Here is a 26,501-nt window from a genome sequence, read left to right as displayed (position 1 = left end):
GAGGGGACGCGGGTGGCGCTGTGGGCTAAAGCCTCAACGCCTAGGGCTTGCCGATCGAAAGGTCGGCGGTTCGAATCCCCGCGGCGGGGTGCGCTCCCGCTGTTCGGTCCCAGCGCCTGCCCACCTAGCAGTTCGAAAGCACCTCCGGGTGCAAGTAGATAAATAGGTACCGCTTACCAGCGGGAAGGTAAACGGCGTTCCGTGTGCGGCTCTGGCTCGCCAGAGCAGCGATGTCACGCTGGCCACGTGACCCGGAAGTGTCCCCGGACAGCGCTGGCCCCCGGCCAATAAATGTGAGATGGGCGCACAAACCCCACAGTCTGTCAAGACTGGCCCGTTCGGGCAGGGGTACCTTTACCTTTACCTTTATTATGTGCTGAAGTTAATCTGTCCCCATCAAAAGTCTAGCCACAGAATTTTGCACCAGCTGGAGCTTTTGGACCAGGCACAAGGATAATCCCACATGCAGTGTACTCCAGTAATCAAGTCCTGAGTTACCAATTGCTGCAGTTCAGCTATCCCTGACCAAGAATGGTTGTAGTTGACACAAAGATGGATCCAGGAGCACCCCATAAAACCTTTTCTTTCTGCGGCACAACAACCCAATCCAGAAAAGGCAAGTGTCCAATATCCTGAGGAACCACCTACCCAAAGTGTTTCCCTCTTCCCAAGATTGAAGCTCAGTTTATTAGCCTTCATCCATTCCACAACTTCATCCAGGCAAGTGTTCTGGACTGTATTCAGCCTCTCCCAACTCAGATGTCAGAGAGAAATAGAGCAGCCATGTATCATCAAACTTTTGGTGACACACTTTTCCAAAACTTCGACCAGCATCTATAGAATTCTCTGTAAACTCTAGTCACATTGTACATCTTTGATTCTACTCCTGCAAAAGATAGGGCTTATTGACATCATAATTCCAGACTGCAAGCTTTTAGTGTTGATTGGTAGTTTCTCTTTGTGAGTTGCATCTGAGATTGCAAATGATTTTCCGTATTTCATCGAGAATAGCACTTTCTAAACGTATATGTTGTGTTATGTTTCAGCCACACTGAGAGGCACAGTATAGCCATATTGGTGGAAGAGTAACAAGGTACCTAAGCATGGCATTTTAGGGTCAATTTTTAAAATATGCACCCAAATGCTTTTAAAAAAAGTTTCATTGCATGAATTTGTTTTACAAATAAGAAAAAAAAGAGGTGGAAAAGTATTTTGGGGTGCATGTAAACACTGCTAAAATGACACTTCAGTAATGGGAAACGCATACCAAAGGGAACACATTCCAAAGTGAAGAGGTATCTCAGTCGCCTGAAATATTATTGTAATGCCTCTTTTGAAAAGGAAAAGGATAACACTAATGCAGAGGTGAGGAACATGTGGGGGGCAAATGTGGTCTTCCAGGCTTCTCTATCAGATCCTTGGAACTTTCCTCTGGCAACATCCTCTCCCCAGACCACACCCCTCTCACAGGCTCTGTTTTGCACTGTGTTTTTGCCTGGCTGGAATGTGTTTTGAACATTGATGATGCTTCTTGCCAGCCCACTGTATAAAGGTAACATTTGCATTTGTTGCCCCACCCACCCACTTTTGCTTCTGGCCCTGCCCCACACTGGCATGTGTAACCACTCCACCCCAGGGAATGTGGTGCTTGACTGAAAAGATTTCTCCAATGTGTCCATTGGAAAGTTCCTTAACGAAGAGCGGCAGCTGATTTGGAAGCACCCCCAATCCTGTGCATGTTTGCTCTGAGTAAAGTCCTATTGAGACCAATGGGGCTTACTTCCCTATAACTGTGCATAGCATTGCAGCATGAGAGCTCAATACAATGTGTGTCTAGTGATGTTGTTTAGTCGTTTAGTCGTGTCCGACTCTTCGTGACCCCATGGACCAGAGCACGCCAGGCACTTCTGTCCTCCACTGCCTCCCGCAGTTTGATCAAACTCATGCTAGTAGCTTCAAGAACACCATCCAACCATCTCATTCTCTGTCGTCCCCTTCTCCTTGTGCCCTCCATCTTTCCCAACATCAGGGTCTTTTCCAGGGAGTCCTCTCTTCTCATGAGGTGGCCAAAGTATTGGAGCCTCAGCTTCACGATCTGTCCTTCCAGTGAGCACTCAGGGCTGATTTCCTTCAGAATGGAGAGGTTTGATCTTCTTGCAGTCCATGGGACTCTTGAGTCTCCTCCAGCACCATAATTCAAAAGCATCAATTCTTCGGCGATCAGCCTTCTTTATGGTCCAGCTCTCACTTCCATACATCACTACTGGGAAAACCATGGCTTTTACTATACGGACCTTTGTTGGCAAGGTGATGTCTCTGCTTTTTAAGATGTTGTCTAGGTTTGCCATCGCCTTTCTCCCAAGGAGCAGGCGTCTTTTAATTTCGTGACTGCTGTCACCATCTGCACTGATCATGGAGCCCAAGAAAGTAAAATCTCTCACTGCCTCCATTTCTTCCCCATCTATTTGCCAGGAGTTGATGGGCCCAGTGGCCATGATCTTCGTTTTTTTGATGTTGAGCTTCAGACCATATTTTGCGCTCTCCTCTTTCACCCTCATTAAAAGGTTCTTTAATTCCTCTTCACTTTCTGCCATCAAGGTTGTGTCATCTGCATATCTGAGGTTGTTGATATTTCTTCCGGCAATCTTAATTCCGGCTTGGGATTCATCCAGCCCAGCCTTTCGCATGATGAATTCTGCATATAAGTTAAATAAGCAGGGAGACAATATACAGCCTTGCCGTACTCCTTTCCCAATTTGGAACCAATCAGTTGTTCCATATCCAGTTCTAACTGTAGCTTCTTGTCCCACATAGAGATTTCGCAGGAGACAGATGAGGTGATCAGGCACTCCCATTTCTTTAAGAACTTGCCATAGTTTGCTGTGGTCAACACAGTCAAAGGCTTTTGCATAGTCAATGAAGCAGAAGTAGATGTCTTTCTGGAACTCTCTGGCTTTCTCCATAATCCAGCGCATGTTTGCAATTTGGTCTCTGGTTCCTCTGCCTCTTCTAAATCCAGCTTGCACTTCTGGGAGTTCTCGGTCCACATACTGCTTGAGCCTTCCTTGTAGAATTTTAAGCATAACCTTGCTAGCATGTGAAATGAGTGAAATTGTGCGGTAGTTGGAGCATTCTTTGGCACTGCCTTTCTTTGGGATTGGAATGTAGACTGATCTTCTCCAATCCTCTGGCCACTGCTGAGTTTTCCAAACTTGCTGGCATATTGAGTGTAGCACCTTAACAGCATCATCTTTTAAAATTTTAAACAGTTCAGCTGGAATACCATCACTTCCACTGGCCTTGTTATTTGCAGTGCTTTCTAAGGCCCATTTGACTTCACTCTCCAGGATGTCTGGCTCAAGGTCAGCAACCACACTACCTGGGGTGTACGAGACATCCATATCTTTCTGGTATAATTCCTCTGTGTATTCTTGCCACCTCTTCTTGATGTCTTCTGCTTCAGTTAGATCTTTACCACTTTTGTCCTTTATTATGGTAATCTTTGTACGAAATGTTCCTTTCATATTTCCGATTTTCTTGAACAGATCTCTGGTTCTTCCCATTCTGTTGCTTTCCTCTATTTCTTTGCATTGCTCGTTTAAGAAGGCCTTCTTGTCTCTCCTTGCTGTTCTTTGGAAATCTGCATTCAATTTCTTGTATCTTACATTATCTCCCTCGCATTTTGCTTGCCTTCTCTCCTCCGCTATTTGTAAGGCCTCGTTGGACAGCCACTTTGCTTTCTTGCATTTCTTTTTCATTGGGATGGTTTTAGTTGCTGCCTCCTGTATAATGTTGCGAGCCTCCATCCATAGTTCTTCAGGCACTCTGTCCAGCAAATCTAAATCCTTAAACCTGTTCCTCACTTCCACTGTGTATTCATAAGGGATTTGGTTTAGATTGTATCTTACCTGTCCAGTGGTTTTTCCTACTTTCTTCAGTTTAAGCTTGAATTTTGCTATAAGGAGCTGATGATCTGAGCCACAGTCAGCTCCAGGTCTTGTTTTTGCTGACTGTATAGAGCTTCTCCATCTTTGGCTGCAGAGAATATAATCAATCTGATTTCGATGTTGCCCATCTGGGGATGTCCATGTGTAGAGTCGTCTCTTGTGTTGTTGGAAAAGCGTGTTTGTGATGACCAGCTTGTTCTCTTGACAGAACTCTATTAGCCTTTGCCCTGCTTCGTTTTGATCTCCAAGACCAAACTTGCCAGTTGTTCCTTTTATCTCTTGATTCCCTACTTTAGCATTCCAATCCCCTATAATGAGCAGAACATCCTTCTTTGGTGTCACTTCGATAAGGTTTTGTAAGTCTTCATAGAACTGGTCAATTTCAGTTTCTTCAGCACCAGTAGTTGGTGCATAAACTTGGATTACTGTGATGTTAAAAGGTCTGCCTTGGATTCGTATCGAGATCATTCTATCATTTTTGAGACTGCATCCCAGTACAGCTTTCGCCACTCTTTTGTTGACTATGAGGGCCACTCCATTTCTCTTACGGGTTTCTTGCCCACAGTAGTAGATATGGTAGTCATCCGAACTGAATTCGCCCATTCCCGTCCATTTTAGCTCACTGATGCCCAGGATGTCAATATTTATTCTTGCCATCTCATTTTTGACCACATCCAACTTACCCAGGTTCATGGTTCTTACATTCCAGGTTCCTATGCAATATTTTTCTTTACAGCATTGGACTTTCCTTTCGCTTCCATGCATATCCACAACTGAGCGTCCTTTCGGCTTTGGCCCAGCCGCTTCATCAGCTCTGGATCTACTTGTACTTGTCCTCCGCTCTTCCCCAGTAGCATGTTGGACACCTTCCGACCTGAGGGGCTCATCTTCCAGTGTCATAACTTTTATATGCCTGTTGTCTTTGTCCATGGAGTTTTCTTGGCAGGGATACTGGAGTGGCTTGCCGATTCCTACTCCAGGTGGATCACGTTTGGTCAAAACTCTCCACTATGACCTGTTCATCTTGTGTGCCCTGCTCGGCGTAGTTCATAGCTTCTCTGAGTTCTTCAAGCCCCTTCGCCACGGCAAGGCAGTGATCCATGAAGGGGGCAGTGATCCATGAAGGACTAGTGATAAGTCAGTTCAAAAGTGCTTATTCCTAGCGCTCATTGCACAGCTCTTGCAGTGCAATTCTACGCATGTCTACTCAGAAGTAAATTCAACTGAGTACAATAAGGGATTAAAAAAAACACGTGGTTTTACCCTGCTCTTCAGCCAAACATAGCTCCCAGGGCAACATCGAGCAAAATAAAAAATAAGACAATCCCCACTCTCGGGCTTACAATCTAAGAAGTCACAGCACAAAAATGAAAGGGATTGGCGGGGAAGAGGGAAAAGGCAACTCAGTGACAAACTTCTCATGCGCTCTTGTTGACAGGGAGCAGGGGAAGCAAATCTCTAGAAGTGGTCTTTCTTTAGCTGATAGATGAGGTATTACTCCCTGGAAGGTATGCATAGCATTATAGTCTAAGTGTGCATAGGATTATAGCCTTAGTTACTGGGTTTCTGATCATTGTTTCCACCCCCCAAGGCAATGTACACATCACCTTTCAAGCATGCAGGCAAACCCTTAGCAAATAAATAGCAAGGCAGTTAGAAACCAGTATATTTATACCTCTCAAATAGACAACAGTACTGCCCCTGTCTTTTTGGTAACACACCTGGGTTATGACACACGTGCATTCATAAGAGAGGTTTTGCTCTCATTTTGTGCACGAAATGCAGTGATGAACCTCCTGGGATCAGTGACCTCCTGGGATATTTTCTGTAGTGTCCTGCATGTTTCTGTTCTGTTGTCTCCCACTCCCTGCACCATACTGCTCAGTATCTGTGGTAGGGGGCAGACAAACCTGGCATGTTTAAAGCATACTAAGGACCATGTATGTAGCTTAGCCTCACCACAGCCACAAATTAGAAAACTATGGGAAGGAGCCCTACATGTGTTTAGAGGTCCTCCACATAAGGGGATAGACTAATTGGCTAGCTCATAGTCCCACTACCTTCATACCATGCATGTATTTAATACATGAGAGGGTTTCTGTGAACCTTTCTCATATAAGGTCAGTAGACGGATGGATTTCAATGGCATCAGTATGCTGATAACCAGCTATTATCCTTTTTCTCTGAATCAGATTCTGCGGTCTCAGTAATTACACAGTGTGACTGCAGTTGAGGACTGAAAACAAGCAAACTAATTCAAGATGTATCCATCCAAAGACATAATGATGAATATAGGAGAGGGGAGCAATTGGGTTTCCATCACTATCAGTGGAGTTTAGCCCTTCCACCTTCCATCATCTGTAAAGGTAAAGGTAAAGGGACCCCAACAGTTATGTCCAGTCGTGGATGACTCTGGGGTTGCGGCACTCTTCTTGCTTTACTAGCAGAGGGAGCTGACGTTTGTCCACAGACAGTTTTTCCGGGTCATGTGGCCAGCATGACTGAGCCACTTCTGGCGAACCAGAGCAGCGCACAGAAACGCTGTTTACCTTCCTGCCGGAGCGGTACCTATTTCTCTACTTGCACTTTGATGTGCTTTTGAACTGCTAGGTTGGCAGGAGCAGGAACCGAGCAACGGGAGCTCACCCCGTCACAGGGATTCGAACCGCCGACCTTCTGATCAGCAAGCCCTAGGTTTTGTGGTTTAACCTACAGCACCACCCGTGTCCCATCCCAACGTCTCCATCGTCTATAGATGATGGCTTTATGACCTATTCTGGATAGGATTTCCATAATTGGGGGGGGGGCAATTTTATCAAGCAGTTGCCCTGAAATGCTTCTGGATCTATAGCTGAGCTGCAGGAACAGAAGAGGAGCAAAATCACTTGTTCCCAGAAACAAAATATTATAGTCTCGAGTGCTTGGAAAGTGCAGCATTCCCACAATAAAGTGCAACCTAGAGCAGTGGTTCCCAATTATCTAATTACTGAAGACCCCCTATTTTTCAAAAGCCATGCCACAGACCCCCTAGTTTTGTAAATGTTGATAACTCCATGGTAGTTACCTCTGCAAAGCAATTTTTAAAAAAACAAAATGTGGGGTAGCCCCTCATAAGCAAAGGATTTTAGGTATACTAAAAAAACAGACCATACAATTTGTGATATTACTATGCAAAAATGACCAAAAAAATTGAGGGTTGAGGGTGAGGCAAAGGATGGAGCCACAAACCCCCCGGGTGCATTCCGTGGACCCCTAATTGGGAACCACTGACCCAGGGGAAAGGCACTAATATATCAGCCAGCAAATGAGTAACAGCCATGCAATTGTAAAACATTGCTTGGAGAGGTCCCCACCATACCAATGCTGTGTAGCATTTATGGGAAAATCTCTGTTTCTCAGCAGCAGCCTTAAAGGTAAAGGTACCCCTGCCCGAACGGGCCAGTCTTGACAGACTCTGGGGTTTGTGCGCCCATCTCACATCTATTGGCCGAGGGCCAGCGCTGTCCGGAGACACTTCCGGGTCACGTGGCCAGCGTGACAACGCTGCTCTGGCGAGCCAGAGCCGCACACGGAACGCCGTTTACCTTCCCGCTGGTAAGCGGTACCTATTTATCTACTTGCCCCCGGGGGTGCTTTCGAACTGCTAGGTTGGCAGGCGCTGGGACCGAGCAGCGGGAGCGCACCCCGCCGCGGGGATTCGAACCGCCGACCTTTCGATCGGCAAGCCCTAGGCGCTGAGGCTTTAGCCCACAGCGCCACCCGCGTCCCAGCAGCAGCCTTACAGCCCCAGAATAGGGACAATGTGAGTCCTGAAGGATGAGGAGCAAATTTCCAGCATTCATTGTTCCAATGTGGAGGGATCTGAATGAGCTCCTCATCTTTCAGGAGAAATCATCAGATAATTTATCTTTCTTCTCCAATCTAGTGCTGTCTGGAAATTTTGAAATACAATTCCCATCATCCCTGACCATGTTCCAAGCTGGTTGGGGGTGATGGGAGCTGTAACCCACAACATATGGAGGGCAGCAGGTTGGGGAAGACTACTGTAGTTTCAGTAGGATGAGTGGCCGCTTAGCCAGAGCTAAGGAAGTCATAAGTGAGTCACCAGCCAACTCACAATGAGAGCTGAATGATCCCACGATGTCATTCTACCTATTTTCTCCAAATACAACACCAAGCCAGCAGCTGAAAAAGGCCATGGTGCCTTCATTTGCAAAAGCTTCCATGGGTGGAGGTTTGTTTGGAGAAGGCAATAGGCTTCCCATGAGAATGGGTTTACTCCTGTTGTTGGGATAATAGCTCATAAAACTGCACATTACATGTTTATATTACAGTGGTGCCTCACAAGACGAAATTAATTCGTTCCGCAAGTTTTTTCTTCTTGCGAGTTTTTCGTCTTGCGATGCACGGTTTCCCATAGGAATGCATTGAAAATCAATTAATGCGTTCCTATGGAAACCGCCTTCAGACCAGGTCCGGGGACAGTCTGTCCCCCGACCTCTTCTGAAGGCTGGGGGGGGTGACAAGGGCTTTTCTTCCCACCCCCAGCATTTTAAAAAACCCCAGGACAGCGGAGGACCTCTCCGCTGTCCGGGGCGATCTTAAAATGCTGGCGGGCGGCATTTTAAAATCGCGCGGGACAGCGGAGGACTTCTCCGCTGTCCGGGGCGATGTAAAAGCCCCTGGGAAGGCAGGCAGGGGGGGACAAAGACTTTTGCCACTCGCCCGCCTTCAGAAGAGGTCCTGGACCTCTTCTGAAGGCGGGCGGAGGGCGAAAGTCTTTGCTCCCCCCCCCCCCGGCCTGCCTTCAAAAGCCGTCCGGGACAGCGGAGAAACGCGCTGCCTTTCTCCGCTCTCCCGGGAAGGCAGGCAGGGGGGAGCAAAGACTTTCGCCCCCCGCCCGCCTTCAGAAGAGGTCCTGGACCTCTTCTGAAGGCGGGCGGGGGGCGAAAGTCTTTGCCCCCCCGCCTGCCTTCAAAAGCCGTCCGGGACAGCGGAGAAACGCGCTGCCTTTCTCCGCTCTCCCGGGAAGGCAGGCAGGGGGGAGCAAAGACTTTCGCCCCCCCGCCCGCCTTCAGAAGAGGTCCTGGACCTCTTCTGAAGGCGGGCGGGGGGCGAAAGTCTTTGCCCCCCCGCCTGCCTTCAAAAGCCGTCCGGGACAGCGGAGAAACGCGCTGCCTTTCTCCGCTCTCCCGGGAAGGCAGGCAGGGGGGAGCAAAGACTTTTGCCCCCCCGCCCACCTTCAGAAGAGGTCCAGGACCTCTTCTGAAGGCGGGTGGGGGGCGAAAGTCTTTGCCCCCCCCGCCTGCCTTCAAAAGCCGTCCGCGATAGCGGGAAGCGCTTCCCTGCTATCCCGGACTGCTTTTAAAATGCTGACGGTGGGGAGCAAAGCCTTTCGGCCCCCGCCGGCCTTCCTGGACCTCTTCTGAAGGCCGGAGGGGGGGGGAAAGGCTTTGCTCCCCACCACCAGCATTTAAAAGAGGTCCCCGGAGATTTCCCTATGGGCTTTCTTCTTGCGAAGCAAGCCCGGAGATTTCCCTATGGGCGAAGCAAACCCATAGGGAAATTCGTCTTGCGAAGCGCCTCCAAAACAGAAAACCCTTTCGTCTTGCGGGTTTTCCGTCTTGCGAGGCATTCGTCTTGCGAGGTACCACTGTATTGGCTTCCTGAGGGAAATCAGCATTTTTCTGGGGATAGGGATGAAGTTGATCACATGCACAAATAAGAACAATTAATTTAACAGCAGGCAGGCAGCACAGCAGGAAATGGCAAGGCAATTGGACACACAAGACAGTGGTTCAAGTCCCACCCTGGGTAATTGGGGGGGGGGGCACCTGCAGAAGCACAGGAATATTTTACTGAGCCCAATATGCTTTGAATATAAATCCTCCTTCGGGGGTACTATACAATACAGTGGTACCTTGGGTTAAGAACTTAATTCGTTCTGGAAGTCCGTTCTTAACCTGAAACTGTTCTTAACCTGAAGTACCACTTTAGCTAATGGGGCCTCCTGCTGCTGCCGCCGCGCCGCCAGAGCACAATTTCTGTTCTCATCCTGAAGCAAAGTTCTTAACCCGAGGTAATATTTCTGGGTTAGCGGAGTCTGTAACCTGAAGCATCTGTAACCTGAAGCGTATGTAACCCGAGGTACCACTGTACACAGAATACAAAACTATACTGTATCATAATCTAGGTTTGATCTTTGCCTATGATCTGACAGGAAAAAAGACTGGGAAAAGACAAATGCGCACACTTGGTGTTTTCTTAGGCTAAAGTCCTAAAGACACTTACCCCTAGAACTTGAACACAAAGGGACTTACATAAACATACAAAGGAAGGTATTGTAAGAAGTGGAAGACCTGGACTGAAATGTGTGTATATGATTTTTGTTGATCTTGCTGATGTACAGAGCGATACTAAGCTTTTTTTACTGTGCTGTACTGTGTTCAGTGCAATTTAATCCCAAGAAAGTGTACATATAAACCTGCAACCTTAAAAATGTTAATTTGATATCTTCAAAATACATATTCATAAATCACACTAGTTGGATTACATATTTGGAGTATTTTAATTTCAGTGTACACTAATTATTATGGCTATTGGTCTGTTAACAAATGTTTTGTGACATTAATTTGCACAAAAATTCATCTAAATTGGAGAGTCTATAGAATCATTGATTGTCAATGCAAGCTGGCAATCTTCCAAGAGGATTGCACGAATCCAATATGCCTGGTATAGTCAGAGAATATTTTTCTTGGTTGTGATACTATCCGCCCCACAACAGTTTTAATCCAGTACAGTGGTACCTCGGGTTACATACGCTTCAGGTTACAGACGCTTCAGGTTACTGTACCACTGTACTGAAGTAAGAATTCAAGTACTGTCTTTTCAGTATCAGGCAAACTTCTTTTTATCTGTGCTTTCAATGCCCAGTACAGTGGTACCTCGGGTTAAGTACTTAATTCATTCTGGAGGTCCGTTCTTAACCTGAAACTATTCTTAACCTGAAGTACCACTTTAGCTAATGGGGCCTCCTGCTGCTGCCGCCGCGCCGCCAGAGCACAATTTCTGTTCTCATCCTGAAGCAAAGTTCTTAACTCGAGGTACTATTTCTGGGTTAGCGGAGTCTGTAACCTGAAGCGTCTGTAACCCGAGGTACCACTGTATTCCAAATTGCTGGTTCTTCCTGAATGCTTTCCCCTCTATTAACTTAAAGTCACATATTTCTAATGGTTTTTATTTTTCTCACATCATCCAGCTTCTCACATTTTGTAGAGAAGCAGATGTCTTCAAAACTGGTATTCCCCCCACTCACCCAACAGAAAAGTATTGCCATATATATGAGTTTTAGCGGGAGAATCCATTATACCCCTTCCAAAATTGGGTGGGGTGATTGTGGGGAGAAAGACTACATGGTTGCTTTGGGAGGGCAGGATGTTCAAACCATCGAGATTGTCATAATAGAATTTTATTATTCAAAATGTTACAGACCTAGAATTTGAGATTATGAAAAATATCTTTGACAGCGTGTTCAGGAAGGTAAGAGATAGGCTAGAAATCAAACATATTCAACACTAGAAATTGGCACAGTCCAAGTTTATAAATGTCAGCCAAGCAATGCAGAATAAAGGAGCACGGCAATGATCTGTGCATTGGGTGGATCGCACAAAGAACTCATGCTGTCAGGCTCTCACACAATGGAACTACAGTTCCCACAATCCACCGCGAAGAAAAGCCTTCCGGCCCTGTGCAAGTACACTTTCGGAAGAGTAACAGAAACATCACGTTAGGGATATAAAATGATTAGCAGACGGATCCCTTCAACTTCCGGGTTCGAATCACGCTTTGTTAAATGATGAAAACTAAGATTTTACTTTGTGACTCAGGCTACCTCCAACTTGGGATAACAATACTGGGTGTAACATGAAATGGGGTTATATGCTATCTTGCAATATTCTGAATTCGCAGTAGACAGAAAGACATATAATACAACTCTTCCCTTGTCTCCCGAGATAGACGGATGGCCGACCAACCTAACGGGGCTATAAAGAATTATCCGCTGTAGCCGGACTCTAACCTGCCGTGTTTAGAAGGATCTTCATTGTACGGATGTTGAAAGCCAAGCTCTCCTATCCGCACCTCTGCAGTATAGCTAATGCACTACATTTTCATTGGAATTTGAATCGTCAGGAGTATATTTTTAACAAGGTAGAACAATATTTAAATGCACTCCCCCCCTTTTTTTTAAGGATTAACTCCTCTCTTGACTGCCTTGTTCTCTTTGGGAGTGGACGCTCCAAGGCACAATCGCGCAGCTACCTTAAAGCTTTGATTTCTCACTTCCGCCCCGAGGCCATGTACAGTACTGTATGGTATTTGATTTATCGGAAACACGAAACGACACGTTCGAGCAGCGCGATGGTCCCCTCTACACTTTCTATCTCCCACTGAAACTCCGGGCGAGCCAACTGGAGGAGGGCTTTCCTTTCCCTCGCCAAGAAACTCGGTTTCCCAGCATGCTTCGCTTCGCGTCCCGAGCATGCGCTTTGCCGCCTGCGCTGTCGCTTTGCTTTGGCATTGACTGAGGCGGCGGCGCGCGGGCGCTCGCCATGGAGTCCTACGATGTGATCGCGAACCAGCCGGTGGTGATTGATAACGTGAGTCCGGCCCTGACTGGGCCCCTCTGTGCTGTGGCCCCCTGAGGAGGTGGGGGCGGGGGAGTTCTGCCGCGATTCCTGCGGGCTTCTGCCGGGGCCTTGGACTCCCCCCCGCAAGCCCTTCGGCGCCCCCTCCTCTTCCTAGGAGGTTCCCCCTTCCTTTTCACCCGGTCCTTCGTGCACCATGACCTGCTTCCCGAAGCTGGTCCTTCTTGTCTCCCTTTCGATGACCCAGCCCGGGTTCCCATTGGCTGCTTCCTCTGCCAGTCAGTCGCTGGGCGGTGCATCGCGAAGAACAACAGAGCCTTAATTAAGGGGTAGTTCACGCCCTTTGGGCTTCTTCGTCCTCTGATTGGCTCCTTATGTTGCTACTCGCTTGGTTTTACCTACTCAAGCCTTCAGGACCCCAAGCTTGCCCCGCCTTTTTGAAGTTCATTGGCTATTATTGGAGATTAGACTGTGCTAGTTGGTCTTCTTGACCCTTAAATTTCGCTTGGTTTGTTATGATTGGTTAGTGAAGGAGAAATGAGTATGTGGTCTGGTGATGTTCTTAAGAGTGTAGCCTCCTGTGATGCCTCGATTGTGGGCCCTGCTTTCCTCTGGAAGCCAATGTCCATTCTCCCAGCAGGCATTTCTGCAGGTGGAAAGCAGTGTTAGATGCTGCCTCTAGTTCTGTATTAAGAACAGTGCTTCCCAGAATGCTTTGAAAAACCACCGGTTACATATTCTTTCGACATCTTTCTCATGGGCCTTTAACTCTAAAGGTCTGGCAGGGGTGATAAAACAGGCTGACTCCTCAGCAACTTTGAGGGTTTTATGAAATAAATAACAATAAACTACTAAAATGAGTAATATTCCCTTTATTCTCCTTAATCACACCGCCTCTGCTGACCTTTACACTTCTCATTTAGAAGCATGAGCTTGTATCAGCCACCCACACACCCACAGAGGCTTCAGTGCTTTTTCTTCATTCTGTTTGGCCTTAAGCAGTACAGTGAATTTTTCTGCACTTTCATTGCCTGTTTGCTAGTATGAGGGCTTAATCTGCCAATTTAAATATGTATATAAAGCTTCCTCTGAAATCTCTGGAAATGGAATCCTTTCTTACTAATGTACTGCATTAATGGACTTTGTAGAGGTGCGTGTTAGGTAGCTTGTTAAAACTGACATTATATCTCTCCTGTATCCAGTGTCTCCTAAATATTTAAATAGCTAATAGATGGGAGCATCATCAGAAGGCACATGACACAGCAACCTTGCTGAAGCTAAGCACGTGTTGTCTTAGTCAGTGCCTGGATGGAGATTTTTGGGGTACTTTACACATACCACCTCAGGGGCAGAGAGTGTGATATATTAAATAAAAGATCATTTGGCTTGTAAGCTTAGTATTTTCCCCAGATCCCCCCCCCCCAAAAAAAAAAACCACCACCACCATGCTGAGGAATCTCTTAAGGATACTGTGCTGCTAATGCTATTGAGGGACAGAGGAGCAGTAAATTAAAACTGTTCAGAAATCAGGAAGTTTAATCTATGGAAGGTTTAGGGATGGAAGAGGATTTTTGTTCACTCCACCAAAACCTTCCCACCCATTTGATGGATCATGATCATAACACAGACATGTGGATTAGTTTGCAAGGATAATTTACTCCAATTTAACTTAAAAACAACAATAGGATGGTCCAAGGGCTTCTCTGGTTCTTTTCTTTTTTAACCATTGGAGCAAGTAGAAATGGTTATTTTTAAAAGTAAATAAGCAAGGGATACCTTCAGACTACCTTGTAACTGCCCCATAATTTATTTATTTTTTTAAATTGAAAGGTGTGCAAATTTATTTAGGATTTTGCCTTAAAAATTGAATGGATCTAGGACAGAACGGACGTACTGGTCTACTTGCATGCAAGAAACATGAACTGAATTAAGACCGTTCTGTACATTTCCATCTGGAGTGAGGAATCTCTGGTCTTCCCACTGTTCCTGGACTCCAATTCCCATCAGTCCCAGCCAGCATATCCAGTGGTTAGGGAGGATGGGAGTTGTAATTGGGCAGCATCTGGAGAGCCTCTGATCTACATTTTCTGAAGTGCTTTGAATGCTGTTTTTCCAAGGGACTTGCAAAAGCAGATGTTGCCCAGATACGTGCAATAATTCTGTAAAGTTACTAGTACATAGGATCTTTGGCTTCAATGTATAAGTCATACATCTGGTTTTATCCGCTGCATTATTTCTGTTTCTTGAATGCACTCTGCAACTTGACTGGACTGGATGAGAAGAGTGGAAACAGGATTTGCTCCCTCTGGTGGTCACTTACAACATTGACATTCCAAACACATTTACAGTACTATCATGGAATTTCTGGGGTGTTTTGCCATTGTTTGCACAGACTGGGATGGTTACAGATAAATCACTTGTGCTACATTTAGGCTGATGCACTGTTTGGTTTATTTTTACCAGAAATACTACAGGAACTGAAGCACCTTACAATAATGGTCTGTTTTTCTATAATTGTCTTCAATTCTTTTCTGCTCCACAGGGCTCTGGCATGATTAAAGCTGGCTTTGCAGGTGATCAGATACCCAAGTACTGCTTTCCAAACTAGTAAGTAGCTTGGTGCACAATTCCGGATTATATTAGTGAGGCTCCATGAATTCCATATCAAGTGCAGTGCCCATTGTGGAGAAGAGTAGGTCTTGGGTTCAGCACTGGCTCTGAGACTTGAAACCACAAGCTTCTCAGATCTGCCCTGACTGGCCTAAATACAGGGGTGTGGTGGAGCAGAATTCCTTAATACTAAGGGCTATGAGATTCTCTGTAATAGCTGCTTGTGGTTTTTGTATCCTTGGATATTCTTTTCAACTGCAAACCAACCCTAAGTCCTCAACTCATTACTATATTATTTCTGTACTGAGATTTGCATATGACACATCGCCCAAGGCTGTTCATGTACTACTTCTTAATCAGTGGTTCTAGGATGGTCTCTCAGCAGTAAACTGAGGAATAAATGGTACTGTTCAATCTATTCCTTGTGTTGTGAGATTATTTTTCCCACTATGTCTTACAGCGTGGGCAGACCAAAGCATGTTCGGGTTATGGCTGGAGCTTTGGAAGGTGACATTTTCATTGGACCAAAGGCAGAGGTAAGGCAGCTGTATTGTGCTCCTCTGTCCTTGGGTAAGGCACCAGAAAGGGAAAACCTGTCCCTTCTCTTTGGTTCAAGATTACCATTACTTGCCAGTCATATGGGTCTTCTGATAACAAGTTCAGGATTGGGACATTTTGCCCAGAATACCAGGTCACATTAGAAATATCTTGGAGTCTGAAGGCCTTTAGTATATCTGAATGCCTTGTTTATGCATAACAGAGCTTGCATACCATGTGCACATGTTTGTTAAGCAATAGGGCATCTCTGATCTGTATCGTGCATCATTTCTGTTGCCAGTATAATTTACAATTCAGGCCCAGTAGCTGCTGTGAACTGGGGAACCTGTGGCCCTCTGGATGTTGTTTGACTACAACTCCAGCCATCCCTGACCATTGCTTATGCTGGCTGGGACTGATGGGAAATGGAGTCCAATAACATCTAGAGGGCCTCAGCTCTCTGAGTTCTGGGTAGGGTCTGGGAAATGGTTGTTAAGTCAGTCAAGATAACAGTTTGTGTTAAGATTAATCACTGAATATCTCTGCTTGCCAAAGTCCAGACCTCATCAAATCAGTGAAAAGTGAATGCACTAATGGAGAAGAGCTGATTTCAGGACAAAGTTCCTGATCAGTCTAGCATGTGCCCTGTCACCACCTGACTCTTCCATGGTCCCTGATTTTGAACCGTGAACATTCAGAATGAAGGAAGGACAATGGCTACAGTAGCCATCTTCATATTTGTTTCTTTGTTTCTAAATAGAAGAATAGAGATTCTCATTAACATTGCTTCCATACTGTCAATAACATATTCCCTCCTGCGCAAGAGGCGTGCTATTATTATTATTATTAAAATGGTGCTGCTCAGTGGGGTTCCTGGAAAGTAGCTCCATTAAGAAATGAGCTACAAAGTTTCTGTGATGGACACAGCGGGTGATTCTTCTGGTGCCTTGTTTTGTTTTTTGCTTTTGCTTTGCCCAGGAGCACAGAGGCCTTCTTTCCATCCGCTACCCTATGGAGCACGGCATAGTGAAGGACTGGAATGACATGGAGCGCATTTGGCAATACGTGTACTCAAAAGACCAGCTCCAGACCTTCTCTGAAGAGGTGAGCTAACTCTATATGCACAAGTCCCAAGTGGCCAAACAAAGAGAGCCTCCCATATCTGGTTTGGTAGAAGTGCTTTGCACCCTTACTGCTTTCTGTACTTGGATTTTCCATTCTTTATCATCTATCCATATCTTAACTATCCTGCATACAGCTCCCTGTACTCACTAACTCAAGTATTTAAATATATATATATATTGGGGATGTCAAGTTTACAGGGTTTTAAGATATGTTTGATGTCATGTGATTTCACTGAATTCTTAAAAATAGCTTTGTAAGCTATTGGATGTTGGATGAATGGGTAGCAAACAAAATAAGGCAAAGTTCACTGAATCAAAACTTAATGGAGAAGAGCATTTGCCTGGCCATTTGCTTCAACTCTGGTTGTTTTTCCTAGTTCCCACTCTGCATTTCAAACATTTCTGCTTGACTGTTAGTCCCCTTTCACACGGAGCACTTTGGAGCATGTTACAAGGGGTGGGGCAAACACCTCTAGAATGGCAATTTCTTCAAGATCATTGTGAACCTGGCTAAATTTCCCTTCTTTCAACCTATTGCAACTGGTGACAAATTCTTCCACTGCCGTATAAAGTCTTGGGGTTGCCTTTTCATTGCTTTGGGAGATCTGGAAACATCCATATGATCACTGGCGGAGCCCTACCCAGCCAAATCTTTTGTGTCCCCAACCACCAGCATCCCGTACTCCTGACGGAGGCTCCCCTGAACCCACGCAAGAACCGTGAAAGAGCAGCTGAAGTTTTCTTTGAAACCTTTAATGTGCCAGCCCTGTTCATCTCCATGCAAGCTGTGCTTAGCCTGTAAGTACTTTCCCCCACCCCTTTTGCTTTCTTGGTTCTCTCCTTCATGGAAGAGAGGGCTAGTAATGGCTACTAGCCAGGATGGCTATGCTCCACCTCTTTTGTTCATGCTCTGTTCCCTGGTTTCCCACAGGAATCTGGTTGGCCACTTCGATTATAGGATGCTGGATGGGCCATTGGCGTGATCCAGCAGGCTATTCTTATGTTCTTTGGAGGAGAAACAATTTTTTTGCAATGCAAAACAAGGGTTTGCATGGGGTCTGTTTTCCCTTAAGAAAGCGGGCTGGCCAGGGTGACTAGCTTGTGTAATCGTGTGCATTTTTACTCAGCAGTGGGCCGCATTGTGTTCAGAAGGGCTTACTCTCAGCTAAGTGTGCACAGGGTTGCATCCTGGATCTTGTCAAAGATTACGTCTTGAGAAATGCTGGCTTCTTGACTAAATGAATGCTCAGGTGTCTATTTGTGTTAGAATTTATCACCATTGTTTGTATTCTGTGTCAGTTCTAGTTTTGTTCTCCAGCCTATCACTTTTTTCAGAGCGTAGGGAGTGTGTTTTTGTTTTTAAAGATAGCTCCTTAGTTCTAGAAAAGTCAGAATAAATTAAGTTGTCCTGGAGTAACAGTTACCTTGGGAAATGGTGTTGGGGAGCCCCATTAGTTAATGTTGATTTCCGCAAATACTGTTTGGGTGTGTGTGTTCTGAAACATATTTCCTTTCTGCAGTTATGCGACAGGGCGAACTACAGGAGTGGTGTTGGACTCTGGGGACGGGGTCACCCACGCGGTTCCTATTTATGAAGGCTTTGCCATGCCCCATTCCATTATGCGGATTGACATAGCTGGCCGTGATGTCTCTCGTTTCCTTCGCCTTTATCTCCGGAAGGAAGGCTACGACTTCCACACGTCATCTGAATTTGAAATTGTCAAAACCATCAAAGAGGTGCCTGGGTGCCCTTAGTCTTCTGTGGGAACTGAGGGCTGTATAATGGGATGGGGTGCCACACCTGGTGTATCACCATATCCGGAAGGGTCTGTGTCGAGATTTCAGAAAGGCTTGGGAAGAGAGGGCTGCTGCAGTTGCAGATGCCTCCTGAAGCTGAACTTTGAGTTCCAGTGCAGAACTGCATTTCCCTGCTCTTCAACGGCACCTTTCCTTAGCACTAGGTCCAACTCTCAGGCAGAAAGGGAAGACCAATCTGTGTTCAGAAAAATCACATGATACATCCCTTCTGGGGCTATCTCTCTTCAGAATGTAGGTGTGAGATAACAAGTCTGAACGCTCCTTCATGCCAGAAACTTTCTACAAACTAGCAAATCCAAAAAAATGAACATAATCCTTCTTGCTAGCTTTTGATGGTCAGAGAAGTCTTTTTAAAACCTACAAAAAGGGGAAGCTTTCAAACATGACTTCTCCCCACCACCACTTTCTGAAGTGGTAGAGTTTTAGGAAGACTTCCGAACATGCCCATGTGCTGACACATATACATAGTGCAAACCCTTTCATAGCAGATGTCATTGAGAACAGTGTGTCCTATGCTTGGCATATTGTGGGAGACCACTGGTTAGCAATCTCATGTATAGAGTGCTATTGTGTCTGGGCCAAGAGTAATGTGAGTATTCTCGCCAGTGTTTGTGTCTAGTGTGTCTTTTAGAAGAATGTGCTTGACTGACCACCATTCTCTGCTTGTCTTTCTTCCACAGCGGGCCTGTTACCTGTCAGTAAACCCACAGAAGGATGAGACATTAGAAACCGAGAAAGCTCAGTACTACCTTCCAGATGGAAGCACCATTGAGGTTTGTGCAGAGGCGGCCCTGTTGGAAGTCAGATGTTGCTAAATAAGCCTCAGTTATTATTCTACAGATCAGCCGACTGGTTAGGAATTGTGGCTGTTGTCTGCCTTTAGGCCTGTGGTGTTCAACATAGGAAGTCTTCCTGTGAAAATTTCTGGAGGAAGAAAAAGCTCCAGCCCAAGTGTTTCAAGTGTTATAATTGGACCCTGAGGCAAAGTATATCAGCAGGTCCCTCCCTACCCAGCATTCTTGTTTTCTTGCCTTTGATGGCTTTGCTCCTCCTCATTTGCTGTGTCAGTGGCTAATTGCGGGGAAGTTCCTTCTGTGGCACAATGGCTCAGTGCCTCTGACTGTTAACCAGAAGGCCGGTGGTTCGAGCCCACCCAGGGACAGCTGCCCATAAAGACTGCTTATATGGGAACAAGAAGGCCCACTCTCTCTTTTGTGCTGTTTGCAGATTGGCCCTGCCCGATTCCGAGCCCCTGAGTTGTTGTTCCGGCCAGATCTGATTGGGGAGGAGTGCGAGGGGCTGCACGAAGTCCTGGTTTTTGCCATTCAGAAGTCGGATATGGACTTGAGGCGGACGCTCTTCTCCAACATTGTCCTCTCTGGAGGCTCAACACTCTTCAAAGGTTCTTTCTGTTGGTTCTTTGCCTTTGGGGACATGCTCGGCGTTCTGAGCTTAACTTGAGACTCCTTTCCATCCCTTCTTCCTTGAAGCTAGCAAGGTTTACGTTAGCTTCCCAGGAGTGAGGATGGGCAGAAGGAACTCCTTATGGTTCCTTTCCCTGGGGAAAGGAGAGTTCCAGAAAGATGCTGGTTTCAACCCAGTTGGAGGAGAAAGGCTGGATATCTGAGGAAATACTGTCAATGGCTTCCCCTCATGTCTTCTATATAATACCAAAGGGACATCATTATTCTGCCCTGCTTGGATAGTTTACTTCCTTCCATTGCATCATTTACTTGAGATTTGTGGATTGACAACACCTTGCCATATAGCAAGCAATCCCCCACTTTCTGGTTCTCTTTCCAGGTCAGTGTTTCTGTAGACCTGGAAGCCTGAAGTATGCCCCAACTTGCTAAATATTTTCTTTAGTGAGGAGTATGGGCAAGAGATGGAGCACAGCACCATCCATAGTGGAGGCTGCAGGCTCCTTGTCATTACCAACTGGGTGGGAGGCAGGGAGAGAAGCGAAAAGAGGGGGAGATTCCTCCACCACTACCAAGTCCCTAAATCAAGCACTTTGGGGATGCAGGGCCTCCATCAATTGTGGGGGAAAGAAGCCAGAATCTTAATCAGCTGCCTTGAAACTGAAGTTGACTTTTGTCTTTGCTTCAGGTTTTGGCGATAGGCTTCTGAGCGAAGTGAAGAAACTGGCCCCCAAAGATGTCAAAATCAGGGTAGGTAGTGTTTTCTCTAGGCTTTTGCCTCTCTGAGGGTAACCCATGGTATTCTCAGCAGAACTGGGTCTCTGTGGAAGATGGGATTTGATCATCTCTATCTAGTGGGTGCATTAGTTGTTCAGTGTGAGCAGTGTAATGGGCACTGATGTCTGCAGGGTCCTCTTCTCACGCTTGTCTTTCCACACAGCCCATTTGCAGTAATGTTCGCAGTGGTATGGAGACAGCACTGGAATCACTGCTCTGTGCTTTTAACTCAAAGATACCCAGACACTTCCAAAAGCACTCATTCCAAAGATTTAGCTGTCCATTGCAACAAAACTGGCAGAGTCATGTGATACCTGAAAGACCAGCATATTTATTGTGGCAAGCTTTTGGGAGCCAAAGTTGATTTTGACATATGCAAAATACCATGGCTTCCTCTGTGGCTTCTGCAGTCGAAATGCAACCCAGAAAGGCTGCAAAGAGGCTCTCAACCCTAGACTGCAGACCAGTTGGATGGAGCATAGCTGGGACTGATGGGAAGTGATGGCAATAATAAGCTAGGGAAGAACTTGGTGAGCTTAGATTGTGGAGAATACTGGCTCCATCTAAATCCACCTTTCTTTTATTTCTCAGATATCTGCTCCTCAAGAGAGATTATATTCCACATGGATTGGGTACGTACAGCATCAGTCCACTTGCTGCACTATGAAAGCTCTCAGGTGGAGGAAGAAGTGAGTTGCAGCCAGTGCAAAGGGAGAATCTGGCCTGTAGTCATATCCAGTGTAGTGTGGGTGATTACATTTTTAATATTTATTGAACGTCTTACCCACCCTTCACCGTAAGGTCCCAGGGTGGGTTACCATAATAGAAAGAGACAAAATTAAAACCAGTTAAAAGTAATTTCCATTAGCTACAGCTAATTACTATGGTTGTAGAGTGATGTGGTGGCTGCTTTGGAGGAGGGTGAAACTGCACCACAACTTGAGGATGCTGCAGAGAAGATGAGAGATACCCTAGCAGGGCAGTCTGTGTGTTCTCCTAACAGGGATGGGGCAGGTTGCTGTTGCTGCTGTAGCAGCGCAGAATTCTTTATCGTGTCTGCCTTTGGGGAGTCATTTCCAATTTCTTTGTCTTTTGATGAACTCCCACGTCTTCTGTAGCAAGATTTTGGGGCATGTTGTGGGGTGGTGAGTTGATTCGCCCAGAGCCCAGGAATCCATGGTGGTCTCAAGAACTGAATGCCTGGAACGTCCCCTGCATGTGCGCATGATATGAAAAGATGTAGGAGGGCCACCTCTTCTGGCATTAGTGTTGAGGAACCTCCAAAAAAACCCCTGTCAGTTCTCCAGAAGACAGTTTGAATACAAGTAATTGTAGGAGAAAGGGAAAATAGCCATATGGCCAGCCGAGGCCTAGCTGACTTCCTTGTCTGGTCTTCCCCACAGAGGCTCCATCTTGGCTTCACTGGACACATTTAAGAAAATGTGGGTTTCGAAGAAAGAATACGAGGAAGATAGTTCCCGGGCAATCCATCGAAAAACCTTCTAGCCTGGCAGCATTCTGGGGTCTCCTTGGAGCATTGTTCCTGTTCTCGGCTCACTTTCCTGAGTCAGTGTCTGAGGAGCTCCCCACTGGTGTGTATGTGTATGGGTAGATGAATGCCAGCATGCCCTGGACTTCCCGAGGGAAGGGAAGGCTGGGGTTTCGGCTTGACTTTTGATTGGTTTTGCAGGTGGCAAGTGAGAAATTGGAATGAACCTGTGGGCAAGCTCTGTTCCCTTTTCAGCTGGCCCATAGACTTTGTTTTGGGGGTGGGGAAGGGGAGTTCATTTGTGTCGCAGAAGATGGCAAGTATGGCTGTGGAACTGAGCAACTTAGCAGGATGAAAATGAGAGTGCGGCCAAGCGGCCAGTGCATAGGGCTCCCAATGACTGGTGGAAGAACATGGGCCACGTTGAAGGTCCGTCATGGAACTCTGAGCACAGCAACTGACTGCGATCCAGTTCCTCTCAGTTGCTCAGCAGTCGTTTTTTAGATGGCCAGTTCATCGCCTCCCCCCTCTACTTTTAGAATTCTCTTGCACACAAAAGAGGATAAGCACATTCCAAGCTGTTAAAAACCCATTTACGGCGGGGGGTGTGTGTGTGAGAGAGAAAGAGAGAGAGAATCTGTAGTATGGTGTGTGAGAATCTGGACCACAACAGGATGGTTGGAGCAGTTAATTTTAGGAACTAGTTTGTAATGCATGGTGTAGAGCAGAAACACCCTTCCCTTTTTACGCTAGACAGTCCTTGCATTGGCATCTGGTGATGAGACAGTTGTCTGTCATGCAGCCAAGTGCCCAGGGCCACTCTGCACTGTGGCCTCATTCTCTTTTCCTTCTGCCAAGCCCCACCCCTGCCTCATGTGTGTTCTCACGGTTTACAGTGTTCATTCTTTCCGAAAGGCCGAGGCTTTATGCCCACGTCACAATCCCCGCACAAAGGGGCTATTCAGCCACGCTTGCTGGGAAGCCCCGCAATTGCTCTTAGAATTTATTTATTGAAAGCTTTTGGTGGTAACTGATCTACTAACTGGGCCCAACGTTAGTTTCCCCCATTTTTATCTGTCCTACTATCTACTACACGTCCTGTTTTAACATGTGCACCAGCACTGGGAATACCATACTTGCTTAGTAGCGTTGGGTCAGTCCTGCAACTATCCCCGCTCCTTAGAGTACCCTGTTACTTTTGGAGTGGCTGTTTCCATGAATGCACCGCAGGATGAAACAACAAACTCTGATAGAACACTAGGAGTTGAGTAAGAGGCCTCCAGAGGGAGGCTGTCATCTCAGAGTTAATTGTTAAGTCCTTTGACTGCTTCAGTACTGCTACAGAAATGGAATGGAAAAATCATCTGCTTTGAATCAAATTTTTTATTCTTTTTTTAAAATATACACATTTGGTGCTTCTTATTGTAAAGGGTTATTTTTGTTGTTTTAATGCTGCTGCTGAAAACCAAATATTTCACATTCTTGGCCACTTAAGTGTTAGAAGATGAGACAGCAGGAAACAAGCATTTTGTCTCTCTGTAGGCAACTGTTGGAAGAGAAACTTCAATAGGAAGCGAGAGTGCAGGAACTCAAGAAATCCAAGGTGGAGGCAAAGTACTGTCCTGTTTGTTACCACTGATTGATTTTGAATGTGGACCCCTTGTGCTTTAGCTGCAAACTTCAGCTTTGCCCTTCAACTCATCAGCTTTCTCAGAAAATGTCATGAGGATTAGAATAGGCCATTTAGTTTGTTAGGAGCAGCCTGAGTCCCTTCAGTGCTCGAAGCTGCAGTTGTTGTCTGGCCTAAGGTAAGGGATGGGGACATCTCATAACCTCTCCTACACAATAGATAGGCAGTTAAAATGCAAAGTTTGTGTATTATGCAACACACCCACCCACCCAGTGTTAAAAAATCTTCCAAATAAAAATGTGAGGTGATAACTGTGACAGTATAAGCTTTCCTTGTCCTTCAGTCCCTTCCTAATTTTAAAAGCTGATGCGCCCTTAGGAAGAGTAGCTGCATTGGAAGTTTTAGGCTTCTCTATTAGGGTAACAGGCTTACACTTGGAAAGAAAGTGGCTGTATATCTGAGCTAAGCAAGAGCTGAGCCACATCTCCCTTTCCCCCATTCTTTCCAGGACACCCTTCTTCTTCTTTTTCCACCAGTGCTTTCCCTGGGAAAACCTGCTCTTTAGCAACCTGAGTTTGTTTGCTCCAATTGAGCACTAAAGAGCAGGTTTCTGCAGGGAAAGCTACAGGGCAAAAACCCAAACAGCCAGACACAGAGCTTTTTAAGTGCAGACCTGTGCCTGGAAAGAGTGGGACAAAAGGCAAGTGTGGAGAATCCCCAAGAGAAGTTGTAGCTGGTGTTTCAAAGACAGACATATGCTAATTAAAGGCATTTCCCCTCCTGCACCTGCAAAGAGGATGTGCTTGGGCAGAGCAGTGCCATTGGTGGGTCCTGATTAGGATCTCAGCAGTATTCTCTTCTCTTTAGTTCCAAGTAACATGGCCCATAGGTGATGTATCATGAAGCTTCTCCAAGCAGGAGTGGACAAGACTGCCCAAACAGCAAATGCTGGGGCAATGTACATTTTTGCAGCACGTGAGGACATAGCCACTGAAAGCTAGCACAGAGCCATATTACAATATTACAATGAATGATCTACTATAGGTTTTATCATCTCAGATATCCCTCTTAAGACACATGCATGGCCAGGAGACCCCTCTCTCCCCTCTGCTTCTTAAGGCCAGGGCTGGGCACCAGCGGCCTTCCAGATGTTGATGACCTTCCATCAGGCCCAGCCAGCATGGCCAAGGATTAAGGATAACGAGACTTGTCCAGTAACATCTGGAGGGCCCAAGGTTCTCCTTCTCTGCTTCAGACAGTAGCAGTTGTGTTAATACATCTTCAATGAACCAAGCCCTGTAGGTTTTTCAATTGGAGTAAAATGACATTTCTCCTAGAATGAGCCTAGCAGCTAATGGTTTTGAATGGAGTCCAGATCCTGTTTTAATAAGCTACACCCGAATGTAAAGGTTTGTTGCATTCCTGAGTGAGGCCTTGAAACCGGTCTTCTCTGGCACTTCCTATTCAACTTAGTTGCTTGGGTTTTCAGCCTGGGTTCAAGCAAATATGCTTCTGCTATCGGGGAGATGAAGCTTGAGCAGCAAGTAGATCTGAATGTGATTGCTAACAGATTCCTTGCTTTGACACTTCATGCTCACTTGGTGGCAGCTGCATAAAGCTTGTTGGGGTGTTTTGACCAACACAGAGAGGAGGTCTTAGTGTTGATTTCAGTGGAACAGATACCAAAGGGGTCGTCCTGACTATTAGCATCTCCACTGGCAAGATGTACATCCATTAGGGTAGCCCGAGATGTTTATGGGAGGGTCTACAAAACTTACGATCTTCTGCCATAGGTAAAAGAGAAGGGCCCATATTTCTTGCCTTATACTAGAAGAATGTCATAGTGTTTGACCTGCCTGATGTCTAAAATACCTGCATACTCAGTTCAGGCTCTTCTATAAAGGCCTTGATTCTCAAAGCTTCCACCAGGAGTAGAGCTTTTACCCCCCCCCCCCAATAACTGTTTGAAAACATGTTTTGTGTTAATGAAATTTCAAATATAGGGAAACAGTAATAATGACAGCCAGTGCATGTCAGCTTCTACTGGTAGACGTGACAGAGCAACTCCTAGGTTAGTGTCATAGTCTGTTTCAGGCACTACATAGGGGAGGAGAGAGAATCCTAGAACTGTAGAGTTGGAAGGAACCCCGTGGGTCATTAGCCCCCTCCTCTCTGGTCCTTTGTGTTTTTTCCTTGTTTTTCCGCATCAGTTATCTGAAGCAGCAATGTTACACAATGAACAAACTGACAGGTGCTTCCTACAATCTAGCATTGGTTCTATCAGGCTGACACTGTACTTTGCACAGATGTGTGAACCACTGCTGGGTGCCGCCCAATGTACTTAAATAAAGTTGTTAATATACAATGTGTAGTCTGTTTAAATGGGTCGTAAAAGATCTGGAATATGAGCAAGTGCCATTCTCCTTACAGCTATGACAGCTTACTCAAGATCAAGGTTGTGAAGATGCTCCTTACAATAGGTACCAACATTTAGCTTACCTAT

At 45.9% G+C, this 26,501-nt stretch overlaps 1 protein-coding gene across 1 annotated transcript; it reads left to right on the top strand.

Moving 5' to 3' along the window:
- The first annotated feature begins 12,463 nt into the window (after positions 1-12,463).
- Positions 12,464-26,363, top strand: ACTR1A (actin related protein 1A). The gene is made up of 11 exons (XM_082224854.1): positions 12,464-12,604; positions 15,135-15,199; positions 15,663-15,738; positions 16,718-16,843; positions 17,537-17,661; positions 18,384-18,600; positions 19,362-19,454; positions 19,909-20,083; positions 20,791-20,852; positions 21,471-21,511; positions 22,283-26,363. The coding sequence occupies exons 1-11, from the start codon at positions 12,557-12,559 to the stop codon at positions 22,383-22,385; spliced, it is 1,131 nt and encodes a 376-aa protein (XP_082080980.1). The 5' UTR covers positions 12,464-12,556; the 3' UTR covers positions 22,386-26,363.
- The last annotated feature ends 138 nt before the right edge of the window (positions 26,364-26,501 follow it).

The sequence above is a fragment of the Podarcis vaucheri genome (genome assembly GCF_965113315.1).
Source record: "Podarcis vaucheri genome assembly, chromosome: 5".
In the NCBI taxonomy this organism is placed as follows: Eukaryota; Metazoa; Chordata; class Lepidosauria; order Squamata; family Lacertidae; genus Podarcis; species Podarcis vaucheri.
Note: the sequence above shows the minus strand (reverse complement) of the source record. Positions and strands in the feature narration are given on the sequence as shown.

Bases quoted from the DNA above. Each gene is read 5' to 3' on its own strand.
- ACTR1A (XM_082224854.1), top strand. From the start codon at position 12,557: ATGGAGTCCTACGATGTGATCGCGAACCAGCCGGTGGTGATTGATAAC. The intron at 12,605-15,134 runs GTGAGTCCGGCC...TCTGCTCCACAG, and splicing joins AGCCGGTGGTGATTGATAAC to GGCTCTGGCATGATTAAAGC. The intron at 19,455-19,908 runs GTTTGTGCAGAG...TGCTGTTTGCAG, and splicing joins CAGATGGAAGCACCATTGAG to ATTGGCCCTGCCCGATTCCG.